Here is a 23,278-nt window from a genome sequence, read left to right on the forward strand (position 1 = left end):
CAGCAATTAAGCATAAAAATAAATATTAGTATCATACAAAAAAAGAACTTTTATCTGAACATTTTAACAAATGTAGAGGAGAAAGATGTTATTTGAAATATGCAGTCCAAGTATTGACATAGGGTTTCTATTATGATAATTATCAATCAGAGTTATCTTCTATATTTATTTCTCAAACTGTACATATGTATGTAATATTTTGTATCGATATACGTCATTGTTAAAAATGTTCTTGGACTTAATAATATGATTTTATATCTCAAGTAATTTAAAAACCTATCTAACAAATCGATGCAACTTTTAGGTACAATTTACCAAGTGCTGATGATATTTAATGAATTTTAAATCAGTTTAATAGTCGAGATTTTTCATAAAATGTTACATTTTATAACTGGTGGGCAGATCAGTATTTCGTGTTGTTTCAATATTTGAAAGCCAATATATTGTCATTAAAGGGTTGAAATACAAAATTTGTATTTTTTGTGTATACTTTTGATAAATACTCGCCTATAAATACTATTGATTTTATCAAAGATTTCAATTATGCCGACGAACAAAATGAAAATCATACTTTTCATTTACTTACAAGATTCATGACGAAGATGGACAATAAAATTTTGTTTGGTGACCAGCCATTTTCGGTCAATTTACATGCATATGTGTTGTATTTACTGAAGTTTTCAGCGCTTGTCGCATCTTGTTACTTTTTTTTTATTATTATTTACAGTTATATATATATTGACGTCGTATATTATCTTATGTGCATAAATCATTTGATTATCTAAACTTTAACTAATCCGAATTTTTAAACAGCTAGTAATGGCCAGTATATAGTACTTTTATAAGCTGCTAATCAACAGACAACAACTCATTGCAACTGTCAAATTATTTATAAAACTCTTAATCTTCTCGAGTCAAAACTAGATGTCTTAGACAAACTATTTATAAAGCTTCTGGCACTAACACTAATTTGGAAAGTCAAAATTCCTTGTGTTATCCAGGCACAAACGATGTTAGAATATACCAATGAAAAACACATTGAAAAATTGAAAATAGCAACGCACGTCATGATCAAAATTAAGAAGAGACCCTGCAGCTAACTATATATGAATTTTGAATGGACGACCCCTTCCCCAAAAGAAATAAAAGCAATAGGATAAAAAAAAATCAAGAAGTCTACAATGGCAATTCAGTCATGCAGTGGTTTAGGAAAAAAGTGGCAATCACTCAATCCGACGGATGATAATTATTAATACTCATCCCGCTTTGCAAAAAGCAGTATAGATAAAATTTAAAATTAAAAAAACTTCATAAACCACTGCAACAAAATGTAATACTCTAAACCTAAATAAATATCCTTGGAATGTTTGCAGGAACAGTTTTTAACCTCAACAGATAAAGACAAAACAGAAAACTTCACAAACAAAACTAAATAAAGGCAACAGTAGCAAACCGGTGTTAATCGATTGAGAGTAAATAAATTCGGGTTACAATCTAACCGAGGGAAATTCATAAACTACATATCTAAAGCATTAAGATGATATATTGAGAGTACATTCATCCTCATAACAGTCAAATAACCTTGGACAATGTAATACACTCATACTATTTTGAGAATATTAATTAGGCTTCAATTGATCGACCTTTACAAAAGATAATGTATCTTTTATTTAACAATAAAGTGTTAATAACCAATTATTGAAATGATATCTATACTTCAAACGAAATGTTTTGATGCAGTTCGATAATTCATTTACTGTGAAATTTATAATTATTTTATGGGCATTTTTTTTCACAGTGTTAAATACATTTTTCATTTAAATTGTTATTTTTATTGTTGTAGATTTCGGAAACTAAACATGAGCTAATCTATTTCGAATGATGTGAATTTTATTGTTGAGCTATTCACTGATAGACAGAAGAAGATAAAATTCCCATTTCTTAAGGGATGAACCACGCAAGCTCGTTAATCGATATGAAATCAATTAAAATTTTAACTCGCGTGGACGAAATGAATACTAATGAATGATCAGGTTCAAAGAAGTAGTGGCCAACTTTGACCTCAATGACACTTCCTGAAATTGAAAAAAAAGTTAAGTACGATATAATTAGTTGAACAAGTTTTTATAAAGTGGTTTATAGTATTTAAAGTCTAAATGCAAAACATTTCGTTATTTTAGCCATCAATGTTATTTCAATTCCTCAAATTATAGTCGGAATTAGTTTAATCGATCAAAATATACTTATTATGCGTTTAAAACATCAACTAAGTTTTATATCTTTGATGATATTTCACCCGCATGGATGAGATAAAAGAATAAGCACTGACAGTTATAATTGAACCTGTAAAATCCGTAATGTTTATTCATAAAAGGAGTATGGATATATATCAATGAAACCACAACCCGATAATACAAATAACAAACAAAACCAACTAAAGGACAGCAGTCTTCAACGATGGACAAGTTGTTCTAAAAACAGTAACAGTAAAATCATTAATTATTGTAATATTGTTTTGTTTTAAGATTTCAAAAGTATTATTTTAGATCAACTGAATAACAAAAGGTAAATAAACCAGCTTAAAAAAAAATCAGTACAGAACAATTACTATCCATATCTGTATTCGATGACACGGTGCTTTTTCATTTATGCCTAACAGATCTATTAAATGGATAATAAAAACTGATATCATTTTAGTAACGAGTAAATTTAACGAAATTTGACAAAAACATCATAGCTTTTATACAGGTTGGGCGCCCGCTAAGTTGTTTAACCCTTTACATTCTGTATGAGTCTGTAATTCTGTGGTTGTCGTTTGCTGCTCTCTTGTATATTTGTTTTTCTTTCATCATTTTGTACATAAATGAGTCCGTTTTCTCGTTTGAAATGTTTTGCATCTGTCATTTTGGTGTCTTTTATAAATATTTTGTTATAAACGTCACTGATGAGTCTTATGTAGACGAAACGCGCGTCTGGCGTACTTAATTATAATCCTGGTACCTTTGATAACTATAAGCCCAATTAGGTTGATGCTACTGCTGGTGGAAGTTTTGTCCCCGACGGTATCACCAGCCCAGTAGTCAACACTTCGGTGTTGACATGAATATCAATCATGTGGTAATTTTTATAAATTTCCTGCTTACAAAACTTTCGAAACAATAAGAATTTTCTTATCTCGGGCATATATAACCCATGCCGTATTTGGCATAGCTTTTGGAATTTGGATCCTCACTGCTCTTAAACTTTGTACTTGTTTGGCTTTATAAATATTTTGATATGAGCGTCACTGATGAGTCTTATTTAAAAGAAATGTGCGTCTGGCGTACTAAATTAAAATCCTGGTACTTTTGATAACTATTCTTATTATATATAGCTCATTGTGCGGTATCAGCTTTTTCTCTGATGAAGGCCGTAGGTAACTTATATATTTTTTTTTCTATATCATTTTGTCTTTTTTGGAAAGTTGTCTCGTTGGCAATCATACCATATCTTCTTTATATATATCTATATAAAATGGTAGTTCATCAACTCTGGCTGAAGATTATATTAATCATAGATCAGATTACAGAAGGATCACCTTTTAAAAATTACTGTTTGCCCGTTTCATCAGTTTTTTTTCTATATTTACAATTACTAATAAGAAATTCATGCTTAAGCTATAAAAAATCAAGCAAATATAAATTGTATGCACTAAGTAAGGTTTAGCTGTAGTTAATGATTCATAGGATGGTTTATATTTTGAATATGGAAATTCCCAAAGGGAAATATGCAACCTTGCATCATTAAAACGGCATTAAAGATTTTCTTTCATCTCGTGAGTTGAATAAACAATCATGTTTACACACTTGAAATTAATTCTTTTCAACTTATTGTCAGGAACGTTAAAGATAAAAGTGGCAACCTAATTGTGCATGAATACACGAATTCTATCGGAAATTAAGTAATGATGGCTTTAAATAATTTCCATCTTTGATACAATATCATTCAAATCCCAAGTTGACAATGTCAATCTTTGTATAATACTGATGCCATCTTCTTAATGTATTATATTACCTTAAGGTACTGCACTAGTTATTCAGACCTCCGTTGAACCGGTTTATAAACTGAAGATTGTCATACATTTTATTTAGATTCAATAATCATCGATTTAATTGTGTGTACTCTGTGATATCACAATATATAACATTTGATCTGAAAAGTTGTCATAAAGTTCCACAACGTAGAAAAACCGGAAAATAGATATCAAAAGATGTGTTATGAGTACAAATGAGGCAACTCTCCATCCAAGTCACAATTTGTAAAAGCAAAATATTATAGGTCAAAGTACGGTCTTTATCACGACATGCACGAAGTAAGCATCGATTAGTGGTAAAGATATGTAAGTTAAGGCATCAATAGTTTACCTATATCCAAATCTAATTAATCCTATCGAAGACATTTCTAAGGTAAACATAACTAGCGGAGGGACTTACAAGCGAGATCAGGTTCGTTCGGGTTCATGAATTCTCTCGTCAAACATTCAATCAATTACGAAAACAAATAAAAGTAACGCACAAATATCGAGGGAAACTCAAGCGAGAACGGTGCGTTTGAATTCCTGTTTTTCTACTTGTCACCAATGGTCATATGCATTAAAAGGCACAATAGGTACGAATAAGAGGGAATATCAAAACTTATTTTTTCTTCAAATAACCATTAAAGGGAAATAAAGACAAAATATTTTTCTCTTCGCAGTAGTTCTGTTTAAATTTTGTCAAAATAAGCTCAAAACTGTGGGTGATGTATTATTGGCATGCAACTCATTTGAACCTTAGCAGGAGTTCGGCTGTGCACATTTTCATCCAGGGGTTAGTTAAGGTGGTACCCAACACATTGACTAAAATTATTTTGGCTCGTTTAATTTTATAAAATTTTGTCAAAGTTAATCCTTTGACAAAAATATAAAAATTTCAAAAAATTTGAACCAACCATTTTATCAGAAAAATTACACTGGTTATATAGCAGTTTGACAAAGACTAGTTTTCATCATTGAGAAGCTTAATATTCCCTTAACAACACAACGTGATTAAAACGTTTAGGTGATATTACAGAGTTATCTCCCTGTAGTGTTATGTACCACCTTAACATGTTAATTCGTAAAAAGGGAAGAACATCAACATTTAAAAGTGAAACAAATGATTAACCTTGAATACTCACTTTATTTACTAATCGGGACAAAAAAGGGTCATTCTTATAAAAGTAAAACTCTGATCTTCTATGGAACGCCGTATCTGTCTTAGGCAAAGACGATAGTTTATCATGATATGATGATACATTATTATTATATAATTATACTTAATTTTTATATGATGATTCTTCCACATTATATGACAATACTTTATTTTTATATGATTGATAAATCGTCAATGTTCGATGATACTTTGCCATTTCGATAAGCTTAGTTTTACAGTTAACACACTGAAAACAAAGATGACAGTTTATGAAATTTGTTGTTATGTGTTAATTCGTTGAAATATGCGGAATGTATTTACAGAATTTTCAAGTTTATTCGAAGGATGCATTTGAATATTTTGAAAGTGAAAATATAAAGCCCGACATTGGCTTATTTGCTGCCCGTGTAAGTATTTGTAATAATAGGTATTTCAGAAAAGGACAAAAGGAATAAAACCAAATCCGTGATGTTTGCAACATTTAAATCAAACAGAATGCAGGATACAAGTGGCTCACATATGATAAACATACCATAAACAAAATTCGAGAACTTACTTAAAAGAGGGACGAAAGATACCAAAGGGACAGTCAAACTCATAAATCTAAAACAAACGGACAACGCCATGGCTAAAAATGAAAAAGACAATCAGACAAACAATAGTACACATGACACAATATAGAAAACCAAAGAATAAACAACACGAACCCCACCAAAAACTAGGGGTGATTTCAGGTGCTCCGGAAGGGTACGAAGATCCTGCTCCACATGTTTGTTTGTTTTATATTGATTAGGATTATATATAAAAAAATGTTGACTGCTGTATCCCTATGAGGGTCTGGATGGGGGTTCTGTTATTCTGTAAACATTTAAATTGAGATTAAATCCAACCTGGGACAGATACCGGAAAGTACGGTCTTTTGCAGAACGGTACTGTTTCGATTGAACAAACGGATATCTTTACACAAATAAACAACGATGACATTGGTTGAATAACGGAAAAAAATATAAAAGATCCTCCTTTCAGTTGGAGAAAGATCTTGGAGGCAGTTGTTAATTGCGAAAAGAATTTGAATGAAGAAATGACGATAAAAAGTGTATGTTCACCAAATAGACAAATCAGGTGTTCAGCAAAGAAATACACATAGACTTCATAGCGGTGACAATGATATATGCTATCAACTTTGATATATGCTGCAAATTTGCTGATATTTGTGATATTAGTAATTAAGGTAGACTGGTAATATTTCTAAAATGTGCAGACAAAAGTACATGCAAAACTGTTCAAGACTTTTTCTTGACTGGTAGTGCTTATTACGGCATTACTCTTAGAGTAATTGTTTTACAAAAACAGCAATAATTTCTACCGTAAGTTCATACAATCAAATCATAGAAGACTTTCGAGAGATATTATTGAAGATACTGGCTGTTTTTAATATGTTCTTTAATATGGAAGATGAAAACATTTTAGATAGATATAGGAAAATGTGGTATTAGTGTGAATGAGACAACTCTTCATCCAAATAACAATTTATAAAAGTAAACCACTATAGGTCAATGTACGGTCTTTAACACGGTGCCTTGGCTCACACCAAATAACAAGCTATAAAGGACTCCAAAATTACTAGTGTAAAACCATTCAAACGGGAAAACCAACGGTCTAATCTGTATAAAAAACGAGAAACGGGAAACACGTATAAATTACATAAACAAACGACAACTTCTGTACATAAGATTCATGACTTAGGACAGGTGCAAACAAAATACCAATTGGAAGGCTTAACTCAATAAAAAAAACCTCAAATTAACACACTAAGAACGAATGAATTTGATCTACAATACCTGAATGCAAGTACATAGTTAATAAAATTATAAGGACAAACATTCAAGACCAAAAAACAAACAAACAAGTCCCAACAAAGCCATGGAAAAACACCACCGCGAGATATTAACAACCCTTAGAAAATAATCACTTTTGAAGAAAAAAAAAACGGTTTCTCATAATAGATAAATGAAAAATAAGTTTGTCGTTGTAGGTATACTACTTCTGTGTATATATAATTTAATATCTTCCAATAAGGAATAACAAGAAAGTTCTGTAACATAAATACCTAATTTAACACTAGATACAAATGGGGTCAATATCAACAATAAAACTAAACAATAAGAGCTAACCCATTAAATTAAAAAAATCTTAGAAAAACTACTTTACATTTATTTAAACGAAATAAACAGGAGACTACATATGAGGTGGCTCTGTACTTGAACATCCCGCCATTAAGATAATGTGCCATTGTAAATTTTTATATTCTTGTCTTTCAATTTTGATAATGTACTTTGTCTGTATGGCTCTTTGTGTTCTTTTTTCTCTACATTTTTGTTTGTTTTATATTGATTAGGATTATAAAAAAACATGTTGACTGATGTATCCCTATTGTTTACAATATTACCTATTATGTCTGGTTGGTTTGTTCACACATACCGATGTCAATATAAAGGAATTTGATGCAAATATAATACAAATGAGAGGTTCAGATGGCTATAAAACTAGGTTTAATCTACATTTTATAGCTAGTGGACAGAAAATAATCACTTTTGAAGAAAAAAAAACGGTTTCTCATAATAGATAAATGAAAAATAAGTTTGTCGTTATAGGTATACTACTTCTGTGTATATATAATTTAATATCTTCCAATAAGGAATAACAAGAAAGTTCTGTAACATAAATACCTAATTTAACACTAGATACAAATGGGGTCAATATCAACAATAAAACTAAACAATAAGAGCTAGACCCATTAAATTAAAAAAATCTTAGAAAAACTACTTTACATTTATTTACACGAAATAAACAGGAGACTACATATGAGGTGGCTCTGTACTTGAACATCCCGCCATTAAGATAATGTGCCATTGTAAATTTTTATATTCTTGTCTTTCAATTTTGATAATGTACTTTGTCTGTATGGCTTTTTGTGTTTCTTTTTTCTCTACATTTTTGTTTGTTTTATATTGATTAGGATTATCAAAAAAACATGTTGACTGATGTATCCCTATTGTTTACAATATTACCTATTATGTCTGGTTGGTTTGTTCACACATACCGATGTCAATATAAAGGAATTTGATGCAAATATAATACAAATGAGAGGTTCAGATGGCTATAAAACTAGGTTTAATCTACATTTTATAGCTAGTGGACAGATAAGATTTTCGTGGTGTTTGGCTATTTAAACACGATACATTGTTGTGAATGGTTAACAGACTTACATTCTATTCTTTGTATGTATGTTTTATAAATATTCGCCTTTATAAACTATTAATTATTATCAAAGGATTTCGATAATGATAAAATTCCTCCAAAATGTCGTAGGTGTTGCACTAGAACAGCCTCAGAACTAGGCACGTGTCTTGGTCATTCCGCATATGAGCGAACGTCTTCGTCCGCCTTAGAAAAAAATCGACTCTGCCAAGAGAAACGTTAACATGTTAATATTCCTAACTTCGGACAGAATCAATGCACTGAGTAGTCACCCTCAGAGTTACGCGCGTCAGTATGGTGAGGTCTAATCATCATCACTTTGTTAATCATTCAATGTGTTTTTAAGATAACCAATACTGTTAATTGGTCTTGTTTAGCCCTATAATCGTTTTACAATTGGTGTTAATTGCATTATTGATAAGAATACGTTTACGTAATTCGTATATTTAGCGAATAAGCTTTCAATTATGTTACACTATTCCTGGTACTACTGTCCAGTACAAGATAGTAGTGTTGAGAATTTATATCCATTATACATCAACCCACAATGTAAAGTGTAAAAATTCGTGTTTCCATTTTTTAGATATATTTGCTCGCTTGGTAAATCAAACGAGTATGTGATTAATAACTCTTTACTGAGTCGACATCCTTAGAAACAAATATTAGTTTTGGAATAGATGATTATTAAAGGCAATACTAGATCATAAATATAACGGACACTTCATTTTTATTATTGGTATCTACAATTGTAAAACTGCAAAATTAATGTTTTCTGCTTACAATTACAGTGATATTTCATTCTTAATCTTATGTGTAAATTGAACTTGTTTGGCTTTATAAATATTTTGATATGAGCGTCACTGATAAGTCTTTTGTAGGCGAAACGCGGGTCTAGCGTATTAAATGATAATCCTGGTACCTTTGATAACTATGTACACCACTGGGTCGATGCCACTGCTTGTCGACGTTTCGTCCCCGATTGATTGATTGTTAGTTGCTTTACGCCGCATTAGTACAAAAAGGCTATATCGCGGCGATTTCGTCCCCGAGGGTATCACCAGCCCAGTAGTCAACATTTCGGTGTTGACATGAATATCAATAATGTGGTGATTTCTACAAATTTCCTGTTTACAAAACTTGAATTTTCAAAAAAAACTAATGATTTTCCAATCCCAGATATAGATTACCTTAGCCGTATTTGGCACAACTTTTGGAAATTTTGGACACTCAATACTCATCAACTTTGAACTTGTTTGGCTTTATAAATATTTTGATATGAGCGTCACTGTTGAGTCTTATGTAGACGAAACGCCCGTCTGGCGTATTACATTATAATCCTGGTACCTTTGATAACTTTTAGCTAAAATGTTTTGGCAATATTATTATATTACCACACAAGAGAGTTGAAGAGGTATTACCATATTTCTAACAGTTTTGTGTTTAGACAAAACTATTTAACCGTTTTGGCATATATTTTAATGAAAACAAATAAAGGCAACAGTAGTATACCGATGTTCAAAATTGTAAAACTGCAAAATTAAGGTTTTCTGCTAACAATTACAGTGGCATTTCATTCTTAATCTCCCTATGTCCAGTTTTAATTTTGTGAACTAAAGGAAAGTCAATGAAATGTGTAGATCATCCTACTGTTGGTGGCAAGCAAACAATTTCTATCAAAAGCCTCCCAACACACAGTACAGTGAAAGTAGGTCAACTAGTATATACCTCCCAACACACAGTACAGTGAAAGTAGGTCAACTAGTATATACCTCCCAACACACAGTACAGTGAAAGTAGGTCAACTAGTATATACCTCCCAACACACAGTACAGTGAAAGTAGGTCAACTAGTATATACGAAACTAATCATTGGCGTGAATACTGAGACTACTCCAACACAATATCAGGAGGCTATCTGATATGAAACCATGAAGTTTAGCTTTGTTAGGTCTCTTGTTTCGAAATGGGTAATATTAAAAATCCTATTTACAATCATTACAACTTTTTTGTTTCAAAGTCAATTGTGCTAAAAAGCATATGCTTGATTTCTTCGAGGTTCGAGAGCAGTCAAAATTGATAATAGATATATACACCAACGATAGACACGTAAGATTTTGTGACTGCACACAAATGTAAAAAACACAAGTACAAGAAACTAAACAGTCCCGTAATTTGTTTAACCATTGTCTAGCAATCTCTCTCTTTATAAACAACTTTTGGTTGGATTGTTGTCTCTGATATTATCAAAATTGTGTGCGTTAATGTATTATTGACTGTGTGAAAGTCTGTTTTAGTAGACTTTTAAGAATTAGTGTAAACTTAATTATTATCTTTTACTTTTCATAAAAAAAGACCAATTGAACATGAGAAGGCTACGGGTTAGCAACGTTAATATTTTATTCTCTATTTATAGTTATCTGGAGCCACTGGTTATTAATTATTTTTTTTGTTTTTATTTCCTTGTTTTATTTCCTGTTTAAGCTTGTAGATTTATCTCCCAGTTAATAAGACAATCCAGAGATCGCTTTGTCTTTATCTTATTTTACTGAAATCACATGATTGTTGAATATATGTGTCATAGATAATACACGGGTGCGCTATACTTGTTGTCCCGTTAATTTGTCATCGATTTATGACATCCCCTCATATGACTTTTCAACAAATTTGTACTTTCAATTGGCTAAGAGATGGACGGCTGTAATATGTTAAACAAGAACCACTTAACCTGCAAGATCATCTGAGATCATTCCAGAATGAAGCGGTGTTTATGTTAATTAGTCTTTTGTTTTCAAAGTTGGGTATTGTTGACTGTTTTTGGCATCTTTTTCATTTTTCGTCGCATGGTATTAACGGATTTTTTTTATTGTTCCTTTGATGTTGTCTGTCTATATTTAGCAGGTGCTATGCTGATTTACATTAATCTAATATCGTTTGAAGAAAATGAAAACATTACAAAAACACAACCTTTATAGCTGTGAAACAAACATACCAAAACTTATACAAATTAATAAATAACTGAGCATTAAATAATAAATACATAAACGTATGAAACCTGTCCAAATAAGCAAAATCGTTGGCCGACAAGATTCAGTAAAGAAATCATAGGGTATGCTTTAGCAAATTCGTTAATGAATACTTAGTACGCTCTAGAACAAAACATCTGTTAAAAACTAATTAAAAATAAGTATTGATTTCTTTTCATGGAAGTCCGATTAGTCAAATTAAGTTATAAACAGGTTTTACTAATACAAAAAGTAGTTTTAAAAGCAACTTAAATATATAACTTAGACAGTTATCACAAACACAACCAGGATTATTCATAAGTACTTCCGGCACTGAAGTTAGACATTTCTGTAATAGGACTATGCGGGTCATGGTTGTTCAATGAAGAATTATTCGGTTGTAAATGGACATCGGAATTGTCATGCGTGTTGAATATGTCATCATTATACTCTCGAACTCCTTGGCATACTTTAAATGTCAGTAAACGTTTGAATGCTGTTTTGTATGCTCTATTAAAGTTGTAGTAAAGGAACGGATTAAGCATTGAATTAACATATCCCAGCCAAATTGCTGTTGTAAAAAGTGCATACGGAAGCTTATATCCGATCAAAGGATCTACAATATTCATTATGAAAAATGGAAACCAGCAGACACAAAAGCAACCCATAATAATAGTGATTGTCTTGGCGGCTTTCGTTTCTCGCTTTAGTTTACCTTTTTTATGTTTATGTAAATGAGCTTCTAAACTATGGATATGTTGCGCTTGTTTTCTAGCGACTTGAAATATCTTTATATTGCTTAGAATTAGACATATAGCAGGAATGTAAAAAGCTATAACTGAGCAAATTATCGCAAATGGTTTGTTTACTATAAATCCACATACTTCTTCATTTGGCGGAAAAAGGCAATCATGCAGATCTTCGATTCCAATGAGATTCCATTTAAACAAAATAGGAAGAAATGATATGAAAATAGGCGTTATCCAACAAGCAGCTAACATTAATCCAATGATGGTCTTGCTTATTCGTTCATGTAAAAATGGCCGACATATAGCCAAGTACCGGTCTATCGCTAAACATGAAAGATGCATGATGGATGTCGTCGTGAACATAACATCAAGACTTGTAGTCACTAGACATAAATCTTTTCCTAGCTGCCACACTTTATTGTTATACTGTTGATATATTCCAAATGGCATTACAAACACGGCCACCAATAAATCAGCAACCGATAGGGACACAACGAATGCATTAGTTATTGTCTGAAGACGTTTATGTGTGTATACCGCTATTATTACTAAAGCGTTACCACTAGCTGTCAAAAGTGGGAAAAATGTCAATACTGCCGTCAAGAAATACCTTGTTTCTTGATCCAGAAATGGTGGAGGACCGGCAACATCTGCGAGTACTCCTCTACAGAACTCACTAATATTAGATGTTGTCGCGTTAGACATTCCTTGTAAAACATAACTAAACTATCATGAATTAAATCCGTAATAGTATATTCTATTTAGTATCTTAAGGTTGTTGAAATTGATCTAGAATCTATTTGATGCAGCGTCTTATGGTCATTGGTGTATACCCATCTCTATTTTAATATCTGAAAATAAACATAAAAGAATGTATAATAAATCTTAAAAATTAACGTCACTTTTTATTCATAATAACGACAAAAAGTATAATTTCTATATATATAGAATCGAGAACAGAATTGAGAAAAAAAACAAACTAAAACGTGACAGCATAACAGAGATGTCAATAGATAAAATAGTTTCTTGGCTAATAGTTACCTAGTATCCAGGTATTTTTTTTTAGTGTCGTTTAAGATAGAAAAAGTGCTTACAGAATCATTTTTGGTTTAGTGTTAAAAACAAACAGGAAGCTTGATATCAGTTAAGAAATTAATAAAGTAATTTAGTTTACCATTTCAAAAATGAATTCAGTTTTAGAAATGTATTGCAGTTATAATGCAAACAAAAAAGCTGCAACTTTAGCGTGAAATAAACTGTGTGCCTGTAAACATTTCATTGTTTTAATGTATTGAAGATTAAAGATTATTGTTCTTATAAATACATTAATATCGACATTATCATTAACATGAGATGACTTCTTCAATGTTATAACTACACGTGTAACGCGATAAATCCACCATTTAGATTTGACATCCAGACAATATTTGCATTTATTTATTTGCAGCATGTTATTATCATAATACTCATGTATAAACACCTACTTATATTAAGCTATTAGCCGTTAATCTAATAATAAATCCATATACATACTAGACATGAAGATTTCAGTGAAGATACTTGTAATTATCAACCTACTTTGTCGTAATCTATTTACCACTACAAGACGCGAAGCACTACCTGACGTGTTTAACATTTTATTAACCCTGTTTCCATCAACAATTTATTGTCTTGCCCTTTTTGGCTCGTTTTATTTAAATAGTAATATTTTCTTTTCTTATTTCAATTTCTTTTTCTGACAGAGAATGCATAATACGGGAGATTAATACACGAATGATTTGATTATAATCCATAAAATCCATTTCTTTTATATCGTTTTGGAAACATACTGTTCCAAGTATATAGAAGTATAAGGACAAGTAATATACATAGGAATTGTATACAGTTCAATCATAAATATGTGTATGATTGTTTCTGTTGAACTAAAATTGCAGTTTAACTGAAAGACGAGCGTACAGACATTTCAAGGAGTTCACGGTGAGAAATCCGTTCATCGTTTCTACAAAGGTGAACCATTTACGTACATGTTATGTGTGGTGTATTTAAGTAACTTCTCACATTTGCAATTCCCGATGTAATAGTTGTAGGGATTAAAAAGAGTTTGACCATGCTTTTCCAACTGAGGGGTACTTCTAGGGACGTCTGCAACGTGTGGTATGTATCAAATATTCAAATCGTCTTTCGGAAGATACGTCAATGGTCGTCTTTTTTAGTTATAAGCTGTTAGAACGTTTAAATCCCTCATGATGTGTTTGTTTACAGTAGGTGAATTTGAACAATATACTGGGGCTTGAATTCGCAACCCCATCCATTCTCCAAATTTTTTGTTCTAGCTGTCAGGGTTTGTTCAACTTTTGAATCCCCATCAACCTTTCTGTCGTCTAAAGTTTTCATTTCCCGATATTTCAATTTCCTCAATTCTATATTTACCGCCTATCTATAGCCTTTGTGCGCTGCTGGGGTGTCAAACACCCACGATAAATTAATCAATATTGCCAATGCCAAAGTAAACTTCTCCGCATTTCATACTTTAAGATTTGTTTGTAAGCTTAAGAAGACAGATTCATAAACTGTAATAAGTAATTGTCCATATAATGGCACAGCTGGTTATTCTATGTCCGAATTAATTACAAATATCGTTCTATATTATAGTCGTGTTATCCAGTTTAATCGAGAAATGAATTGGTAAAACGTATAATCGTACCTGTGAATTTTGTCAGTTCAATAATAACATTAAATGTCTACCACTGAGTTTTGATAGCAATTAAGTGTATACAATCTTATTCATATGCACTATATAGCAGTTTCCAGCCGATTAAGCTATTTAGAAGATTCTCTAACAGTTCGACAGCATTGCAAACAGATTTGTGTTCACAAATGTTTTATCTTGAAGTCAAATGTACTTTTCAGAAGAGTTTGAACACATATCAAACTGTTTAAACCTTACATTTGTTGCACAATACATAATTATTTAGAAAAATGACTAAAAATTCCATAGAGAAAATGACAGTTACATAATTCAAAAGAAACAGTAAAGAAGAAATGACACAAAAGAGTTTTGTAAACCGTATCTAGTGGAATTAAATGAAGTAAAAGATTATCAAAGCAATACATGCAGATAAGATAGAAAACCGCCTCTTCCACCCCAAAAAATAAATAAAATAAATTAAAAAAAATAAAAAAATAAAATAATAATACTGTATCGAAATTGTTACTGAGCAATATTAAAGTATATCACGGACAGAGAAAATGGAAGAATGTATATGATAAATAAAGGCAACAGTATGGCCATTGTTATAATATTGTTCGTTTCTGTGTGTGTTGCATTTTAACGTTGAGTCGTTTGTGTTTTCTCTTATTTTTGAGATATTAAGATAAGACGTGGCACGGTACTTGTCTATCCCAAATTTATGTATTTGGTTTTGATGTTATATTTGTTATTCTCGTGGTGTTTTGTCTGTTGCTTGGTCCGTTTCGGTGTTGTGTCGTTGTTCTCCTCTTATATTTAATGCGTTTCCCTCGGTTTTAGTTTGCTACCCCGATTTTGTTTTTTGTCCATGGATTTATGAGTTTTGAACAGCGGTATACTACTGTTGCCTTTATTTATATACCGCTGTTCGGAAGTTATAAATCGATTGAGACATAAAAATCCGGGTAACAAAATAAAAATGAGGGAAACAACGAAACACTAAAGTGCAACAAACACCAAACGGCAAAAATAAGTAAGACTCAAATAGTGAGACGCATGGTAGGAATACCTAGGAATGAAACCATTATATAACGTATATAACTTAATTAAATGGTATTGCATTGACTTCCAGAATATGAATCACCAAACTCATAAAACAGGCTGTGACATCAAAGTAGAATGCTGGCATGCATGAATCGTAAGATTTAACAAATAATTCTAATAGTGCCTGGAAAAATCATAAAATCAAAATGGCGGAATAGCAAGGTCAAATAACCTGATGACTAATAATCCACATAAGTATAATTTGTATATCACACTAGGCCCAACAATATTGCAGTACTACTAGTATTTAATGGAGTTCGCGTCTCAGTTTCACAATAGTTAACTTTTCAAAACACTGGTGTATATAGACAGGGGATTAACAAAGGAATCAAAAGAGCAAAAAAGATATAGGTCAATGTGCTTGTTTTCGATATATTAGCTACTGAAGTTTTGGCGGGAAATATTCTCTCTTGACTTTTCATTCCTTTATCATCCACTAGTTTAAGTTCTCAAAAACCTTTAAAAAATATTTAAAATTCTATTAGACTTTTACAGACTTTTTTGCAACTTCAAAATATGGAATCATTACAATAATAATATATAAAGCTACTAATATCTAAATTTCCCAAATAGTATTTTGTATTTTAACTATCTAAATGATAAGTCCTATCTCACAAATAATTTAACTGTGCACACACTGAATGCAATAAGTAATCCAAAATGACCTCAAGATTGTTCACAAACGAAAATCAACACTTAAAACTTCTGCTTTAACAGAATCCATAAATATCTTTAAAAGTCCTATAGGGCAACATAACTATAATTATCTTTATTTTGAAGATCCTGTGTCAGTCTCTATTTATCTAAATTGTATTCACATATTTTATAAAAATAATAAAAACTATTCAATAGTGTTCTCCGAGTCATGAAAAACATTAATCAAGAAAAAAGTTTCGAAATCAGGAAATTACGCAAATTTGTCTTTGCGTTGCGGGTGGTCGTCCGCTTGTTATATTTTTTTTTGGTAATCCATATTTTGTTAACTTATCAACTGAGATTCCTTTATTTTTTACAAAGCTTTTAAAAGACTCCATGGCTGCCGTTTCATAAAACGATCGTTGACGTACGTTTGAACGTTAATCAAACGTAACGCTAAAATTCCGTTTCATAAAACAGTCGTACTTTGCGATAGTCGTACATTGCGTGTGAATCGCGAACGCTATTTACGTGTGGTTAAACCTGTCGCAAAGCGATCGTTAAATAAAAGATGGCCGACACGGGGTTTTCAGGGAAGGATTGAAATCAGTGATAATTTAAATGACACATATATCATATATCGCTACCGTCTTGGTAGACAGGGCATATTTTAGTTAGCAGATACGTTTTTAACACGCCTTGAAAAAACGACTTTGGTAAATTTCTCCAACTTTGACCTCCTTTCACGCTGACTTTCGAGTAAAACAAAAGAAAATTGCGTGCTATGTACTTACAATTCATATGTATAACAAGTTATTTCAACAGAACAATCAGAAATATCTGGACCAAACCATTTGTTGGTGATATATGAACACAAACATCTACACAATAAATTTTATACCAATGTTTACTGTTGACGCTACTAAAAGGTGTCTTCTGTCACGTCCGCGTTTTTGGCAGGGAGTGCTTGTTTGTCCAATTATAATAACTCCGGTTGAAATATTATATTTTTCTTTTTTTGATTTCGAGGGCATTTGAAACTATCAAAATCTATCAGTAGCTGTTAATTTAAAAAAAACAGCACTCTTTCATGAAGATATGGGAAAGGTATATTTATAAAAAAAAAACTTGTCAGATTATTTGATACTGTGTGGTATTCAATATTTAAGTTCCGACGTTGGATAACAATTTGCATGGATTTCGTGGGTACTAACCAATATTTTAAGTCAACGAATTATTTTTTTTCTATAAGCTTTGTATGCCTTAATTGTTAAAACCTCGAAATCAATAGATGAAAAATAAACATAAAATTGGAACTTGAACAATCAAATTTCGGGTATGCAACAACACAGAACGGTCCTAAATCCCATTAGAATTGTTTCAATAGTTATATAGAATAGAAATCGCTTTTGCAAATGTTATTATTACTATGAAAATGAGTATGGTACGATAGTCAAAAAACGGAACAATTACCGAACATAACCTAAATAGTGGTGCCTTACAGTTTTAAACAATAAGAAAAGAGCGATATAAACAATTAAAAGAAAGCCATTTAGTTTAAACATATTTAATCTGCAAAATAGCAAAATGGATATAGATATGAACAAAGAAAAAAATATTTTATAATGACGATAACCGAAAAAGCTTCCATGTTATAAGAAAAATCGGAACCCTTTCTCTCGCGATGTTATGCTGCTGTCAGCGTAAAAGTGTAGGGTTAACTGAAAGAATAATCCATTTATCAGTAAACTACAGAATAAAAAAAAACTTAGATGTTATTTTGGTTTTCAAGATGAGCTTCTATCTAATTTCCATAACAATCCATGAAGGTTCACTTTGTTATGTCAAACAATATAATCCAATACTTTCTGTAAATGTGAAGTGGTATATTCAAAGTCCATTCATCAGAAATATACTATCATGTATAAATAAAAATATATATATATTTTCAAACATTTGCTTCAGACATTTTAAAAAGCCATTCAAAAACTTCAGCAAAACTCTAACCCTAGACTGTATCTACTTGTTAAATGTAAAAAAAAAAGTCTATTTACTAGTAAACAAACGGACTGAAATGAAAAAAATATTTTCAAACATTCACTCTGGATACTGTCTTTTTGTCATAAACAACTTCTGTCCAATTTCATGAAATTATATGAAGGGCTGACAAAGTTACTGATGTCTAAGACAAACTTTAACAAAAGTCTGCATCTAAATGTGGGCCCCGACGCCGTAATCTATTATCGGTATGTCCCGCTTTATTAATAAATTTCGCAGGCTCGACAAGAAGGGTGGAAATACAATGTACATGTAAAATGATAAGATTGGTCTGGTCTCCATTTATTCAATTTTTGATGAACCTGTCGTTCACCCTAGGATTCGACAAAGTATCGTGTTTTGCCTTATAATCGTCAATATTGTAGTTTAGTCTCGCTACACTTGGTGATATTTTTTTTTTTAATTTGATAGAATAACGCCCCTTTCAAAATCTAGGAACCGCCCCTAAAGGTGAAATAGATTTGAACTGTGCATTATATCTAAGGTATAGCATACATTTGTACATCTTTCTAATTAATAAAATTTCTTTCGCTTCATTGTGAAAATGGAACTTAAAAATTGTGAAAACGTTATTCATGCGAAAGCCATGTAAAAGAGGATCGTAATGGGGTACCTTTATGACGAATAACGGTAAGAAAAATCTTTCAAAATGACATGAACTGTAATATTTGGTGCATGACCATTTTCTTAATGACGTTTGAAAAACGACTGCGTTTGACAATTTTTTGTTTCCCAAAATAACTGTAACGATTAATTATTTGAGATCTCCGAATCTCGATAATACGGTGGCATTATTCGGCTACGTGTATGAAAGAACGAGATAACTATCTTGTGGTAACGACATATAAAGTCTACAGTCTGTGATGTACTGGTTGTCGTTTTTTCCTGTATATTATCATATCTATTGATTGCTTATTTGTTGAAGGCCGTACGGTGACCTTACATTTACGGCATTTGGTCTAGAATGGACAGTTGTCTTATTTGAAATCATACTGTATTTTCTTATTGTAACAAGAAGCGACAAGGAGAATAAATTTAGCGACAAGAAAACTTTAAAAAAAAATATTTTGATATACGGGCATGCAGTAATAAAGATATCTTCCTTCTTTTTTATTTATTATATTGATAGATATTTCGCTGTGATATTACGCTTTTAATTTGTACATGTACTTGTGTTTAAGAACAATTATATATTTATTTTATATTTTTTTTAACACTCTCATTGTCTAAAATATGATAAACTCACTGCATGCAAAGTGCTTTATTCGTGAACCAATGTCCAGAAAAGAAAATGTTAAAAAAACGTGAATATTTTGTTTTGTGTATTGACTCATTAATCTCTTGAAACCATGAACAAAGCAATAACAAAATACAGTACCTATCCTATTAAAATAGTTAACAAGCATGGGTAATGCTTAAATAACTAAGTTATACCAAAGGATTAAACGAATCTCTTTTTTGATAACGTTAAATGTTATAAATATACGGCAATTTAATACCACGGTCCCACTAGGCCACGATCGCACTAAGATCTGTAAAAAAAAATGCGAATTTCGATGATCTTAGTACGATCGTGTAGACCGCAGTAAGGTGGTATCACGGTCGTGGTGATGTCTTCAAGATCGAGATGAGCGTGGCCAACTTTGAACATGTTCAAAACAATCGTGGTGCGGTCGTGATAAAATCAGGTCGTAGTAGAAGTGTAGTAAGAGCCTAGTAAGCTCGCAAAGGTCGCTGTAACATCGTAGCGAGAGCGTAGCGAAAGCGTGTTTCTATTTGGAGAGACTGCGCTACGACCTCACTGTGACCATCTCGTTTTCACCACGACCCAACTACGCTTCCATCACGACTATACCAAGCTGTTACCTCAACTTGCAAAAGTTAAGACACGTACTGTACATGGAGGAATTTTTGTGCAGTTAAAAAAATGTTGCCAATATATTTTAGCAGAAGCAGAGTTATGAAAGTTACTCAGATCTTCACACACTTTTAGAGCAGTAGCATGTAGCAGTCATGTGTCCTCGTGTACGGTGAAGTAGAGATCGAAGAGTGGTCGAATGTGAAAATCACTTACTAAAAAGAATCTCCTTGTTGATGATCTTATACTATTAATATTATCCATTCTTTTCTGTTTGAATATCAGATATTTATTTGAAACAAACCAAGATATATCATATGGTTTATAGAATAGAAAATAATTACCTCCCCCTCCCTAAAAACTTGAAGTACAAAAAAAAATTGGCAATAAAAAAAGAATAGAAAATAACGGATTCTTCTGAATAATACATGTATTTTAATTATTCAGCAATGATAACATTTTATACCACTGATAAAACAATTCATGACAGAGGTCAGACCAAGATAATTATTGACTTCAAAAAACTCTGTTACAGTAATTAATAGTGAGAAAAAAATGATAAAAAAGCCTAGTGATAAATTTCATGCGTATGAACCGCTTATTTTGAATTATTTTCACTATTTACGTTCAGCGTAGAATATTTGGGTACTCGCGAATACAACCTAATTCTAGTGATCGAATTTTCATTCTATCAGATATCATATTTGTGTTATGTCGTCTAACCAACAGCACTATCTCTGTTATAAAACTGAACGTTCAGCTTATCAGTACTAGTACCTCATATCACAAATCAAATATGATCAAATATACCTTTTAAACGAAGAAAGTAAAATAGTTTTCCCTGTTTAAGTTTTTTCAGATGCTATCAACATTGACAAATAGTACCATTTACGCAGTTCAAAAATTGTTACATGGTGTCTTCTTACGTCGCCTGAATTACAATTTATGTATTTTTTTCTGTAATTTATTTATATTTGCTGTTCGTAATAATTAACTTATAAATGTTTATTTGGCATGCCATACTCGATAAAATTGCGGACGTGAAAGAAAGCACTCTTTACCAAAACGTTAACGGAGATTACATTCCACGGAGGTTACATTTGTTCATTCATCTAAGATATAACATTTAACTGAAGATAAAAGTTGTACTAAAATCAAATGCTGAGATCTTTTGGCTTGGGAATTTATTTCCAAAATATGTGTTTGTTTAGAATAGACCATTCAACGGAGATGTGACAATACATGCAATAGACTTTCAACTTATCTACTATATACTTTATATAGGACTTGCATGGATATTATTCTTTTACTTATATTAGAAACAATTTAAGTAAGTCTACCTTTTTGGAGAAACAATTATTACTCTGGCTTTCTTGGATTAAGGGCATACGATACAGTTACAGGGAAGGTAATGACGTTGCTAACGTAATTTGTTATTTTCGCGACGTCAAACTACGACATATTGGGAAAAGATGCATTTTTCGACTGATTTTAATCACTCAAACTGATTTGATTTGAAAACGAGTTCATGGACCTCTATTTTTCAAAACGGTATTTGGTTTCATTTTGCAGGGAGGTTATGTGACCGAAATTTTATAAAACTGTAAATAGAAGATTTTTTTTAATTGTGATAAACATGCAGTAAAAAATTACGTTTATTCCTGAATTCATGAACATTTGATAAATATGAGTTATTTCTGAATAAAAAATTGCATATTTTTAAAGATATTTATAAAATACAGATATAACCGATTATTAAACAAAAAACAATTTGTTTTTATCTATTATAACAAAAAAGTTATGTCTTTCTTTCGAAAAAGAAATTACGGCCACAAATCTGTATTTCGAGCAAATATACAAAATTTCGACCTCATTTTACTCGAAAAGTAGCACATGGAGGTATATTTTTTATAACATATTTGATTTAATCAGGTAAAAAATAGCCTATATGCAAATTTTCATGAACTTTTTAATACAGGATCAAAACTGTATCGTATGCCCTTAAGACACTTACTATCCGTCGTTTACAAGCATTTTTTTCTCCAAAGATAGAAAGTGCGAAATCCTGGGATTCCCGTTCTAAAAATAAATAGCGATTGTATAGCGATCGAAAAATCTAACGATTCGTCAACGTATGCTTTATGAAACGCATGTAAACGTAATTGTTATGTAGTCGTTAATTACACGCTAAAATCTACGTTAATCGTTATTAGCGATTGCTTTATGAAACGGCAGACAGATTTCTAGATGAATTCCTCCCTATACATTAACCCATCTTTACCTTTCAAAACAGATATATCCCACGAAAGGGTCGTTGAATGTATAGCATTGTCACATAATGATATATTATTTAACAGTCATCATAAAACAATGTTCTAATCACCATGCAGGAACCCATAAAGCAATTCAAGCTTTAAACAGAATACAATAATTGTTAGAGTTGAAAATTGTATATTGCACAGTAAAAAGTTAAATGCTAATTACAAAGGGCACGACACGTGTCTACAGTGTACGCTCTATATTAAACGTAATGGAAGTCAAGTAAAATGATGGCGAGGAACAACACCAAAAATGCTCTAAACAAAATTCAAAACCTTTAAGCTAAACTTTGCCCTAGGCTGTTGCAACCGAATACAGTTATAACTAATACGAACAAGAAATTGAATTTTAAAGATAAAGGTAAATTACTTCAAAACGCCCACCAAATATTAC

The 23,278-nt window shown here is 31.5% G+C and overlaps 1 protein-coding gene across 7 annotated transcripts in view; it reads right to left on the reverse strand.

Moving 5' to 3' along the window:
* Positions 1-11,419: 11,419 nt before the first annotated feature.
* The window catches only part of LOC134715185 (5-hydroxytryptamine receptor 4-like), a 68,834-nt gene continuing 56,975 nt past the window's right edge, over positions 11,420-23,278 (reverse strand). For all 7 annotated transcript variants that reach the window (XM_063577194.1, XM_063577198.1, XM_063577200.1 and 4 more), the window contains one exon: positions 11,420-13,072. In XM_063577194.1, coding sequence (XP_063433264.1) covers positions 11,784-12,926 — 1,143 coding nt within the window. In that variant the 5' untranslated portion in view covers positions 12,927-13,072 and the 3' untranslated portion in view covers positions 11,420-11,783. The remainder of the gene's footprint in view (positions 13,073-23,278) is intronic.

The sequence above is a fragment of the Mytilus trossulus genome, chromosome 4, assembly GCF_036588685.1.
Source record: "Mytilus trossulus isolate FHL-02 chromosome 4, PNRI_Mtr1.1.1.hap1, whole genome shotgun sequence".
Lineage (NCBI taxonomy): Eukaryota > Metazoa > Mollusca > Bivalvia > Mytilida > Mytilidae > Mytilus > Mytilus trossulus.